This window comes from Corapipo altera, unplaced genomic scaffold (genome assembly GCF_003945725.1).
Source record: "Corapipo altera isolate COAL_440 unplaced genomic scaffold, ASM394572v1 268, whole genome shotgun sequence".
In the NCBI taxonomy this organism is placed as follows: Eukaryota; Metazoa; Chordata; class Aves; order Passeriformes; family Pipridae; genus Corapipo; species Corapipo altera.
This window is the reverse complement of record NW_020884901.1, coordinates 3,117,321-3,129,893: the sequence shown is the minus strand read 5'-3', so window position 1 is coordinate 3,129,893 and position 12,573 is coordinate 3,117,321. Positions and strand designations below refer to the sequence as shown.

Sequence of the window (12,573 nt, the reverse complement as noted above, 5' to 3'; positions counted from 1 at the left end):
CACTCCATTGGAGATGGAAGTGGCCTCATAGGACTTTAAAAAAAAAAAAAAAAAAAAAAGGAAAAAAACCAGAAGAGAGAAAAATGGAATAACCCAGATGACTGAACACTACGGAAATGAATTTATCTTGCTCCGTTTCTATCTCACTGTCCCTGAGTTATGAAGTTTCATATTCTTTTTTTAATAGGCTTTAACAGATCCAGCTAAACATTGATTCCATTAACTTGCAGCATTGCAGAGATTTTTTTGTTGTTCACTCAAAAAGAGCTTGGAAATGTGGGGGCCAGGATGGAAGAAGAGGGAATTACTAGGAAAAGTCACGTGGGCTTACAAATGCGCTTCCACAAAATTTGTGGTGGCATTGGGATGTCTGCAAGCTCAATCCCTGTGTGTCAAGACAATATCATAACATATCCCTTTATAACCACAGCTGCTTATGTGTGGACATGATCAAAATGGTGCTATAAAAGTTTATTTTTATTTGTTCTTCTTGCAGGGACCACCTGGTCGCCCAGGTCTTCCAGGAGCAGATGGTTTACCAGGACCACCAGGGACAATGCTTATGTTGCCTGTAAGTACAAACATAACTAAAAAAAGCATTTAAATGATCAGGTCTCTTGGCTTTGTTGCTGTTCAGTGCCTGTTCCTGCAGAAGCCTCTCATCTCTTTCACACCAAGGACACATTTTCCTTGAGGTAAAAGATGGATCCTGGTGGTTTTCCTTGTAAATTTACTTTTTGCAAAGCACTATAATTTCTTCACTCGTCAAAAGCACTAGGTTAAAATTTCCAGAAGTTATGAGTAGTCACAGAATTCATAGGATATCCTGAGTTGGAAGGGACCCACAAGGATCCAACTTCTGGCTCTGTACAGGATACTCCAAAAATCCCACTGTGTGCCTGAGAGCGTCGTCCAAACACTTCCTAAACTCTGAAAAAGCTTAAGTGTTTCTGCCTGGGCACAATGTTGGAGACTAAAACACATGAAGAAGCAACTGGAGACATTTCCAAGGGCCAAATTTCCATGCAGAACCCTCCCTCCTACAGTGAAGAACCTCGAACAGTTCTTCAAAGCCAAAATTATGAGCACCTGAACAAACTGGTCTTCTTTGATGACCAGTGGTTAATTTGTGTTATTTTTTGTCTCCTACATGAAGGCAGTAAGTACCAAATCAGCCTTCTTGGTCCTGGGATGCTAAAGGAATGGTTATATTTTGTGTCTGCTTTGATGTGAGACAACCCTATAAAAACCAGCTGCTGAAAATAAGTAGTTGGGTCCCAAAGGGAAGGAGTTTTTGGTGACAAACCTCAGCACACTTGGACAGGTTCCAAAGGCCTGGGTGAGGCTTGGGTAGGTTCCTGGCAAGGTTCCTGAACAGACTGGGCCAAGAGCTCAGCTAGCCATTACAATGCATTTGTTGGCCCCTCCAGAACAAACCATGGGCCTATAAATTGCATCTCTTTGAACCTCCTTGCCAAGTCAGTGTGGTCACACACCTACACACCAACCAGGGGAAAGGCCAAGGTGAAATGGAGGTGATAGAACCATCCAAGTAGGTTCTGCAGCCAGGTCTATCCTTCTTGCAAGGCCCCAAGCCCACAGCTAAGGCAGGAGCAGGGTGTGTGCCCAGGAAAGTGGGGCTTTTTGGGGTGGAAGAGGCAGAAGGAAACATTAACCTCCTTCTCTTTCAAGTTTGGAAATAAAACATTAATGCTTGGGGTTTTTAAATCCTTTGAGTGCTGAGGGATCCTGGCTTGAACCATAGGCCAAACTCTGGTTTTTGGAGCAAACTGCCACGCTTGAGAAACCCGGCCTTTGTCGGGGCAAACGGGGAGCTACAGCCAAACGACCTGATCCAACCCCGTCTGCCCGGGGTCTCCTGGCCAACAGCATCCACACAGGGAGTAGCAGCCCTGTGAGAGCTGTGCACTGAGTTCTGAACGGTGGTGTGTGAGGTCCTCACGTGCAGAGCCCACAATCCCCCCCATTGTGTGTCCCTCCGGGCTGGCAGAGCTGGCGGGGCGGGCGCAGACGTGGGAAGCGCGGTTGGTTTTTGTGACTCTGAGCTGGGTGACCCGAGTGTGGGGGGTTAATGGGATGGGCTGGAAAGACAGTGATGGATTTGGGTCAGTCATGCTGAACCAAATTGTTTAGGAGTCAGGCTACTGTGAGGGTGGGAGGACAGCAACCCGGTGACCTACTTTCTCCGTCTTGTCCCCATCAGTTCCGCTTTAGCGGAGGAGGAGATGCTGGATCCAAAGGACCTCTTGTTTCAGCCCAGGAGGCCCAAGCCCAAGCCATCCTGCAGCAGGCCAGGGTAAGTGATGGGAGGTGGGATGTCTCCTGCAGCAGGTTCTCATGGAAGCAAAGGAAAACCAGAATAAGTGTGTCAGAGGAAATACCTTCATACTCACACCCTTCGTGGTCATGGCAACAACTTCCCATATGAGGTGGAATTGCTCGTGTGCCTTGAGATGATGGCACCTCAGTTTGGATTTTTATTAATGGCCAGTGAGGGTCCAGGTCCCAGAAAGCTGCTTTTACATTGCCTACAGCCTTTGGAGCAGACCTTTTGCTGGTTCCAGACCTGTTGGCTCCAGTGCTGTTTGTGCTGACAGTTTTGAGGGTCCATAGGAACAGCTGTGGATGTGCTCTAGGGATTCCTTTCTTTTGTGTGTGGGTTTTTTTTCCCAATAAATCACAGTAATTAACTGTAAGTCACTGATGGAAGCTGTTCCCAGCCCCACGAATCTCAGCAGGCAGATCTGTAATTTTCTTTAATGTATTTATTTGGAAATACATGATGGTTATCCCTGCAATGTTTCTTTCCATGGATGATATTATTGATGGATGATCAAATCACCCCTGGTTTACTGGTGACAAAAAGCTGGTCGTGCACATTCCCAGTACATCTCCTGTTCCCTGCCTGGATGAGTGACTTGGTGTATCAGGCTTTGTACTCATCTATTCAGAATAAAACTTAATTTTTAGCCAGTGCAGCTTAGAAATTTTTCTTCTGTGAGTAGTTGTGGTGGTCTTTTTGGTTTTGTTTATTTTTTTTGAGTTGAGTTGTTTAACATTATCATTGCCACGTTAAAAGCAGAGATGCAAGAGTCACAATTCCAGCAGAAGGGAACAGCCACAATGTTGTGTTTGCCCTGATCTTGCCCAAGAGGAACCGAATTCTGGCTGTTTAAGGAGTCATTTCCCAAAGGGACACGGCTTTGGGACATTGCATTTGGGGACTGAGCAATGCAATGAGAGCTGAGATGTGCTCCTCAGGTCCAAAGCCCACATCTGTCTGCAGCTGGAATGTGCTGTCTGTTATTCAGGGCTGTTTGCAGTCACTTCAGCACAGACTTTTTGGGGCTGGGCTGCTGAAAGGGGCTAAAAAAGCAATTTATTTCACCCTGGAATGAAATAAAACCCATTGGGATCTCCACCCAGCTGGGTGACACTTGCTCCTTTTGGGTTTATAATAAGGAATTTGGCTTAGCTGGGGCTATTCTGGATTCCATCCAACTCCCCTTTTACAAAGGAGTTTGATTTTATATTTATTCAGGTAGAGTATAGGGCCTTGATTCCACCAGTCACTGCATTTTCCTGTCCATTGACCTTGTTCTGAGAATAATATCAGTGGATTATGTTTCTGGTGTTGCCTTGTCAGTCTTAATTTCAAGCCTGCCTATGGTTTTTCCATCAGCATCTTATTTTGCTGGGAAATAGGGAGTTTGACCTGATAAAGGTTTCATAAGAAGCACCTGCTTTCTTAGACTCTCTGGTTTTGTTCTTTTTTTTTTTTTTTCCTGCCTGTTAAATTTTTTTTTTAGAAAAAAAAAAAAAAACTCCCTCCTCTCACTCCAAGTCCCTTTCTTTTTTAAATTTTTGGGTTTGGGGAAAAAAATTTAAAAACCAAATGAATCCTGGGTAACTTTGGAGCACCAGATGAAAAGTTGTGTACTTTTATAAAGGAAAAAATTAATTCCTTGGTTAACTTCAACATTTTTGGCTGAAAACTTGGATACCAAAGCAGAAAGGGAAATAAATGTAATCTTTTTTTTTTTTGTGGTGAAGCTACAGGATATGGCAGGAATGGAAAAGGAGTCCTGCAAGGGGGAGGATGCCTTCTTTCCTTTTTTGGGTTTGTTTTTCTTGTTATCACTGCTGTTAATTGCATTATTAGGTTGATTTATTCCCTTAAAATTTGGCTTCCATTAGGCACCAAACGTTATCCCAGCCAGCAGTGGTTCAGAGCGTCTCCCTTTTAATGGGGTGTTGTAAAAAGATGCCACATAATCCAGCATTTGTGCAATATTTATGCCATTCCAAGTGCAATCACGGGTAGATTTTAATTACTGGAGTACACAGATAATTACAACTCTTTGAAAGTGTTGAATTGTCACGAGGGAACAAATTGTCTGAGTGATGTTTTAAGTGTGGACCAGCTCCATTACCCACCACAGAAATTACTCACTTGATACATGGTTACATGACTCCTTAATTATTGAGCTAAAAGCCCCCTGTTGCAAATAGAACTGTAGTTCAGTTTGGGCCATAAAGAAAAAAATTCTCCTAAACTGAAGTGGGATCATAAATATTTATGTCCTCTCAGCAGGCTCGTGCACCAGCCAGGGGGTTTCAAAGAATCATGGAACGCTTTGGGTTGGAAGGGACCTTTAGGATCATCCAGGAAGGTGGGCAGGGACACCTTCCACCAGACCAGGTTGCTCCAAGTCCCATCCAGCCTGGCTTTGGACGCTGGCAGGGATGGGGCAGCCGCAGCTTCTCTGGGCACAGAGGAGTTGTTGGCCCGTTTGTGGGTGGCGAAAGGAGCCGGTGGGGCAGCACGCGGCGTTTCCTGGGGATAGAAAGGGTTGGTGGCCTTGGGGCACGGAGAGAGCGTGTGGCTGGTGGTGCAGTGGTGGCTTTGTCCCCCTGGAGCAACAAAGCAGAGACACAACTGAGCCCCTTTTCCCTTTGTGTTGCAGCTGGCGCTGAGGGGACCCGCGGGGCCGATGGGGCTGACGGGGCGGCCGGGCCCCATGGTGAGTGAGGGGGCAGGACAGGAGGGAGCTCTGGAGGGTGGGCTCTGGGATACCTCCAGGAATGGCTCTTTCTTTACGTGGTGTGATTCTGTGGTGGAAAAATGTAATTAATTGTGTTCTCTGCCCAAAGGGACCCCCGGGCAGTGGAGGACTAAAGGGAGAGGCTGGAGAAATGGGACCGCAGGTGAGTGTGGGCAAATGGGGCGACTGCGGGCAAGCAAAGGTGTGTGGAGCAGCCTGTCCTGCTTTAGAGGCTGTTGGGAAGGAGGGATTCAGTAATCCAATGCCAGTGGAAAGTAGGAAGGTGTGGGAACATCTATTTTGCATGTAAATGTCCCTCCAAGTGTCTGAATCTGGACAGGATTTTAAGCCAACAGCATAAAACCCTGCAGGTGGTATTCCCTTCCTGCCAAGACATCCATGGAGGGGTCCTGTAAATACAAGATAGGCTGGAGTACAGGGAGTTCAAGAATGCTCAGGAAATTGTTCTTCCAAGCTGTAAATCCTGTATTAAGGGGAAGCTCCCATTTTCTGCTGGTGGAGGATGTGATTTATCTACCCTCTGTGGAGCTGCTTGCAGGGCAAAAGCTTCCTCGTGGATAAATGCCCACAATTCCTGCTCAGAGATGCTCAGTCCTGAGCCTTCCCTGTGTGTTTGGAACTAAAGGCTCTGCTTGAGGGTTCACATCCCACTCTGTAGCCCTGGTGACCCTGACAGCCCCAGCAGTGCCTGCTCTGAGCCCTGAGCAGGGTCTGTTCTTCGTGCCCTGGGGTGATGCCATTTCATCCTCTCTCCTTGATGCCTTGCAGGGTCCACGAGGCATCCAGGGCCCTCCCGGTCCAGCAGGAAAACCAGGCCGCAGGGTGAGTGTCCTGGCAGCTGCTCTGACACTGCATTAGCTACGATTTCTGCTGGAAACTGTTTCTGCTGCCAAACAATCCCTGAGCACCGGGAGTGTTGCACAAGAGCCGGCCGGAGGCCAGGCAGGGGCTTGTCCGGGACCTCTCCGGACATCTGGACAGACAGGAATGAGGATGAGAGTTAAAAGCTGGGCAGTGTGGGGAGAACTGCAAGGCCACAAGTCTCACGCTTTTTATCCTGTTTTGTTTTTTGGGGTTTTTTTTGGCTCTGCAGCTTTGAGGTTGTCACTGCATAAATGCCGTGAACTGGTTGGACAGTCCCCAGGGCTGGTGGATTGTGAGAAGGATCCAGCCCCTGGGGGGGGTTCTGGTTTTGGTATAAATCCTGCTCAGTCGCTCTGTTGACATCCCCAATGCTGATTTTTATTTTACTCCATCCTCTGCCTCATCATTTTACACCATCCTTCCTGCCAGAGGAAGAAACGAGCAGGTCTTTTGTGTGACCCACTTCTGGCTTCCTTAAAAGAGAAATGATCCCATTTCAATTTGCAGCCATCATCATTAGCATATCCTAAAGTGTGCTGGAAGATAACTATTTCAAATAAAAATCAATGACCATGTCCCAGCATCCCATGTAGTGAAGTAGCTTTGCTGCTGTTTGTCTCTCACCTCTCATTAGCTCCAGGCTGAGCCTGGATGTTGCTTCAAACACAGGGAAGTGTTTTTTTTCCCTCCCCAACCTGTGAGATCCAACTTAAACAAACCCTCACTTTGCACAGGTGTCCCTGTGGCCCCAACCTACCCTTGGTGTGTGACTTTGGTTGTCTCTGTTGCAGGGCCGAGCTGGCAGCGACGGTGCCCGGGGAATGCCAGGCCAGACAGGACCAAAGGTAGCACCACATATTTATGTCTTTTGGGAATCTGCATCTCCTTTTTAGCAGGAATGAACTGAGGGACATGTGGAGAAGGAGCCCACCTTGCTTTGGAGGAGGTTGTTTTGGTGGTCCAGAGACTCCTGTGGAGTTATGGAAGTTGAGGGAGGGAGGTTAAACACACTCCCAGAAGGCACAATAGCAGTTTTCCTTTTCTCTGGTTTTTTTTTTTTTTATACTACTTTTTTAATTGCTGGATCCTCTTAAGGATGAAATATGCTCCCTTGCTTAAGAATGAAATATACCACAGTTGTAGAACAAATACTTCAGAATCCCAATTACAAAAACCAAACATGAATGAGTGGTTGGAAACATCCTAGAATATAACTACCAAAACCATACCTATTAACTGAGTGAGGAGATGCAGGAGGTGTGGTGAGGAATTCTAATTCCCTGTACTTTTTAGACAAAATCCCTTCATTCTGCTGGTATTATCAAGCAAGGAAGAAGCTGCTCCACTCAAATTGAATGCAGAGGAAGTTTGCTCAGGGAATCATGTCTTAGAAGGTTTAAGTACTTTATTATGTAGATACTTAAGGCTGGAATAGATGGGGGGGTTTTGATACAGAGACAGGAGACTGCAAATCATTTATCCAGTAAAGTGCTTTAATGAGCGTCTACTGCCCTCAGAGGAGGGGATGCCAGGGAAGAAAGGAAGCAGAATAACGAGCAGTGCTGGGAAGGAGAAGGAAATTTGCTGTGAGCACAGGCAGAGAGATGCTCCAGGACCTGCCAAAAGGAGGGAACTGGAGGTTACTCTGGGTGCATCCCAACCAGCCTTGGCCAGCCCAGTCTGCCCTCCCATCTGCCCAGGTGTAACGGAATTCCCTTCCCTTGCTTTCCTTTACTTTGTAGAAGGGAGGAGCTGGTACTATTTTAGCAATTCACATACCATGAGGATGTGAAAACACAGGTGGCTTCACCCCTTTACAGAGAAAAAGGGACTTTTCTGTCCATGGGGCCTTGCTCGCTGTCACCCACGATTTGCAAACACCCCTGTGCCATCTCTCTTCTCCAAAGATTTGAGGCATTTGGGAAATAACTCTCTCTGCATTCCTGCTCTAGTTTCATTAAGACAACTTCCAGAATTTATTTACATATATTTCTTTCCCTGGAGTGTCCAGGAGGGTTAAAAAGGATGTATGGGATAGACTGCAGTAAAGCTCAGGATGGTGTTTGGGAACCTGTTGGTAGGTGAGGGAACACCAGTGTCCAGTTTGCTCCCCAGTGGATTGCAGTTTGTAATTCCATGAAATTAAAACCAAATAAATATTTGGACTACAAAAACCTGCTTTAGATCATGGAGCAGTCACTCAGAGAAACTCTGAAATCCACATGGAAAAGCATTTAAACTGTAGGTGTTGGAAGGAGTTTAACTGCAAATGACTTTGAGGTGTTTTGGTTTTTTTTTTTCTTGTTTTAATCTATAACTTTGAAATCATCACTGGTCTGATGGAAGGTGAAGGCTGAATGTCTGAGGGAGAAAATCGATCCCTCCTTGACACGAGAAAAGAAACAAATTGGAAGGATATTCAACTGCAGGTGGAAATGTGCTCTAACCTGGGTTTTCTTTCAGGGTGACCGAGGGTTTGATGGCTTGGCTGGTTTGCCTGGTGAGAAGGGAAACAGAGTAAGTTTTCTTTCACTTGTCTTCAGGCCACTGGCTGGAATAAAACCTTGGCAGGAGGAGGTGGCTGGGAGAGACTGGGAGGAGGGCAGCTATTGCTGGGGATGAGCCACAGTGGTTTAATTAAGAGAGGATGAGTGTCCCTAAGAACATGTGGGATGTCACAGCTTCCCTCCCAGCATTCCCATCCCAGGAAGCTGCAAGATCCTTCTCGGACTGCTCGAAATTGGAATGGAGGGGGAAAAACACCTTAATAAAATGCAACCAAAAATTAAAGCAGGAGGCAAAAGCTGCTGTTGGACAGTGCAGCTGGGGATGGAAAGCGCCAGAAAATGACAATGGGTTAAATCTCTTTGCTTTATAATTAAACGATGGGGGGGGGGGGGGTGGAATGCCAGGAGGTGGTTATTTTGGCAGGCTGTGTTTCCCTCCCCTCCCTGGAGATGCAGACACTGCTTTATAAAGCAAGGGAATGTTTGAGCAGCAGAGATTGAATCGTGATTACGAGTTACACAAGGAAGGGGAGATGATGCCTGGGAGAGATGTTTAATCAGCCAGCACTGAAGTGGCATGGCCTGGGCACAGCAATAACTGTGTGCAGAGCATGAGTCCTGCTCCTCAGGGAGATCCTTGGTTCCCAGTCCCCTGACAAAGTGTCACCAGTAAATCCTATGAGCTGCAGCCCCTGGGGATGAATCTGTGGATGCTGGAGCCCATGAGGGGTAGAGAGGGGCTGCTGCTGCTTCAGAGAGCACAGAGACAGCAGCTATGAGGGTACAAGCACCTTCAGCAAGTGCAGGTAGAGAAGTCAAGTCCATCATTTGGTTTATTACCATTCCCTGATGTTTTCTGTTGCCAAAGTGCTTCTGCCTTCTCTGAAACATTCTCTGCCTTTCCTTTACAGGGTGAGCCAGGCCCCCACGGACCCCCAGGGGCACCTGGAGAGGATGGGGAGAGGGTAAGTCTGTCTGTGGATTCAGCAGCCCTTTGAATTCCTAACGAACCCCAGCAAACAAGAAGCAGATGCACCAACAGCCCAGAGACGTGGCAAGAGCAGCCGGCACACGAGACCTTGGTCCTTGTGCCCTGGGGATGCTGCTGGTGGCTGTGGAGGGAGGAAAGCACAGCAAGGAGCTGGGAGTAAAGTGAAGAGAAAAATCTGATTTTAAAGATCTAGTCAGAAAACTTTGGTTTTGTTAAAAGAAAAAAAGGTAACCCGAGAAAAATGGGAGCAAAGTATCGCTCCTGATTTCCTGAGACCCAGCGAACTGTAGCAAAACTTGGGGAAGAGAAATTCCGGGCAGATGCGGGAATCAAAGATTAAATTGTTCCCTTCTCTTTCCACTGTGTTCAGTCAATAATCAAAGGTCTCTAGCAAAGCTCAAACTAAGTGATTACAGCTCTAGAGAGCCTGGTTTAAAGGGAGAGATTGAAAATGCTGAAGCCGGGGGTGTGAGGAGCGTGTGGTTTAACCGGAGCGGCCGCTATGGATTTCCCAGGCTCTAATCCCCTTCCACGATATTTTCTTTCCACCTTTGGCTATTTGTTTCCCGTGTAAAGCTCAGATAATAACACCTTCCTCACCACAGGGTTGGCAGGATTAATTAGTTGCGGCTCTAAAGTGCTTTGAAGTCGAACAGAGCAAACCCGTGTCTTGCGGGGGAAGAACGAGTGTCTGGAGAACTTTAATCCTAAAAGAGAAAAAGAAACCATTTCAGGTGTGCAGGGAGAACAGAGGGCATAACTGAGAAGAAGAGCATGAATTTTATCAGCAGAGGAGGAGGGTTTGCAAGGCCTGGCTGCTGGGATTGATTTCCTAAGAGGGAGCCTCAGGTTTTGGGTTATTTGAAATGACTCAGGGGAAGCACCATCTAATAATTTTGGGGTTTTGTTGGGACATCAGCAAGATATGGGAGTAAGGGGATGAAGAATTACTCCTTTGTTCCTCTGGTTTATCTGAGGAGCCCTAATTTGGCTAAATCACATTCCCAGGGTGTTGCTCCCATACTACCTTGCCATTCAGTTAAATCTTGTGGTTATTGTCTCACATGCCCTGAATTGTTGCTACAACATCTTGTCTGGTAGAAAAATCCATCTTTATAAACATCAACATGAATTATGAAGAATCCTTAGAGCATTTCTAATCCCTAGTAAATTCTGCACACACAACATTAGTCTCCAGGCTTACAAGGTCTTCCTCATGCACAGATTCCCTTCCAGTCCTCCAGGGAAGCTGCTTCTCTGTGTGAATATTATTTAACAGGAACAAAACACCTGTGATGTGACTGAAATATAACTGGTTTATTCTGTCTCTCGCTGCTTCTCTCCTTTTCTCTGCTGCTCAACAGGGAGATGATGGAGAAGTTGGACCCAGAGGTCTTCCTGGAGAACCTGTGAGTATCTTCTTCATTGGCTTCATTGCTGCTTTGGGCAAGGTCTTGATCTGATAATGGTGTTTTTAGGGGTCCCATGGGGCAGCTCTCCTGGTACTAAGCAAGACCCTTGAGGGTCCTGCAGGGACTGAGCTTCTCTTGCTTGAAAACCCACATGAACAGTTTAGAGATTATCTGTGCTGTGACAACTCTGGTTTGCTTATTTTCACTAAGACACCCACAGCAAAGAGAGGATGCTCTGGGTTTTCTGTTTGTTTGGGGTTTTATTGTTTGGGGTTTTTTTTAGTTTTTTTATTAATGAGCAAAATTGTCATTGATTTTGTTTGCTCACTGGCTGGTCACTGAAAAAATTTTAACTGTAAATGTAAAAAGTTTAGCTTACATTAGTTTTATACTTTTCCCACCTCTGCTCTTCTCCCTGATTTAGGATTGAGGTAAGTAGGCTGGGGTCGAAATTAGACATGGCAAACATATGTGAAAAACAGGTTTTTTGAGTGTTCATAGGAAATTCCAGTGAGAAAAAGCTTTGTCTGCTATCCCAGGGCAGTGGCAGCTTCACCAGGCAGCTGCTGAGCACTTTGTTCTGTGCAGTGTTAGTGATCCCTTACAAACCTCAGGATGAAATCCTGGCAGGATTGAACTCAAGGGCACTTGCAGCACTGATGTCAGTGGGGTCAAGTTTTGTGCTCACAGTGCACAAAACTTCATCAATCTGCAGTTCGTTCCTGTTTGGGCCCCCACTGGTAACAGCTGAACCAGGAGGTGGGAATTCCTGGTGTCAGTAAGATTAAAGGAGATGTCAGTGGTGTTGGACAAAAACCTTTGGACCAACCCAAAGAAATGCTTTCACAGAATATCCCACTGAAAAAAACCAATTGGGTTGTCAACTAGGTACCCTGAAAAAGCATTTTTTTCCCCTAATACTGAGTGTTTCTCTCTTTACTGGCAACAGCAAGCCCTGCTTCTGGCTGGGTGTAGATTTTTGTGTGTAGCACAGTTGTTGGCTGCTTATTTCATCCAAAATGCATTTCCTTTGTTATGAAAAGAACATTATCTGTCACTTACAGTTGGCTTCGCTTTCAAAATGTCTTATTTGGTTGTTCTGAGGCCCGGCGTGGTGGCCCAAGAGTAATTGATGGGAATTGTTGGACACAGTTCATGTGAGGAAGGGAAGGGTTGGCATTTACAGACTCACTGGAACTAAATTATAGACAAGATGTCTGATTAACTTCTGGGAAAGATTAATCAACTCAGCTATCTCCTTAGCACATGTCTAAGCAATAACTTATGGGTTATTAACTTCTTAAAAGCTTTTATGTGCTCAGGTAACACAGCAACAAAAGAGGAGCTTAAATGATGGTGATACAGGCAGGGAAGTTTATTTTTGTTTCAGCAACGTGAGTAAAAATACCTGGGATGGCCAGAATAAAGGTTTCAATTGCATTACAGGAAGCTTAGTCATAAATATAAACACCCTAAATATGTGTGGTTTTCTTCTTCTCTGCCCTGAGCCAAAGGAGGGTTTTTTGGTGACTGAAACTAGTGGTGGGACTTCAAAATGGGTTTGCCTTCATCCTGCTCCATTTCCTTCCAGTTCCCATCAACTGACACCAGCAGAATTCCTGCTCTGCTGGGGTTTGTGCAGGGCTTGAGTTTGTGGAGTTTTCAGTGGCCAGGACAGACCCCAGTTTTTGCTGCAAACGGCATTTTTTTGC

At 46.0% G+C, this 12,573-nt stretch overlaps 1 protein-coding gene across 3 annotated transcripts in view; it reads left to right on the top strand.

Moving 5' to 3' along the window:
* Positions 1-12,573, top strand: part of COL5A1 (collagen type V alpha 1 chain) — a 148,460-nt gene that overhangs the window by 82,497 nt on the left and 53,390 nt on the right. For all 3 annotated transcript variants that reach the window (XM_027650240.1, XM_027650239.1, XM_027650241.1), the window contains 9 exons: positions 497-571; positions 2,225-2,317; positions 4,989-5,045; positions 5,176-5,229; positions 5,856-5,909; positions 6,743-6,796; positions 8,415-8,468; positions 9,370-9,423; positions 10,814-10,858. In XM_027650240.1, coding sequence (XP_027506041.1) covers positions 497-571; positions 2,225-2,317; positions 4,989-5,045; positions 5,176-5,229; positions 5,856-5,909; positions 6,743-6,796; positions 8,415-8,468; positions 9,370-9,423; positions 10,814-10,858 — 540 coding nt within the window. The remainder of the gene's footprint in view (positions 1-496; positions 572-2,224; positions 2,318-4,988; positions 5,046-5,175; positions 5,230-5,855; positions 5,910-6,742; positions 6,797-8,414; positions 8,469-9,369; positions 9,424-10,813; positions 10,859-12,573) is intronic.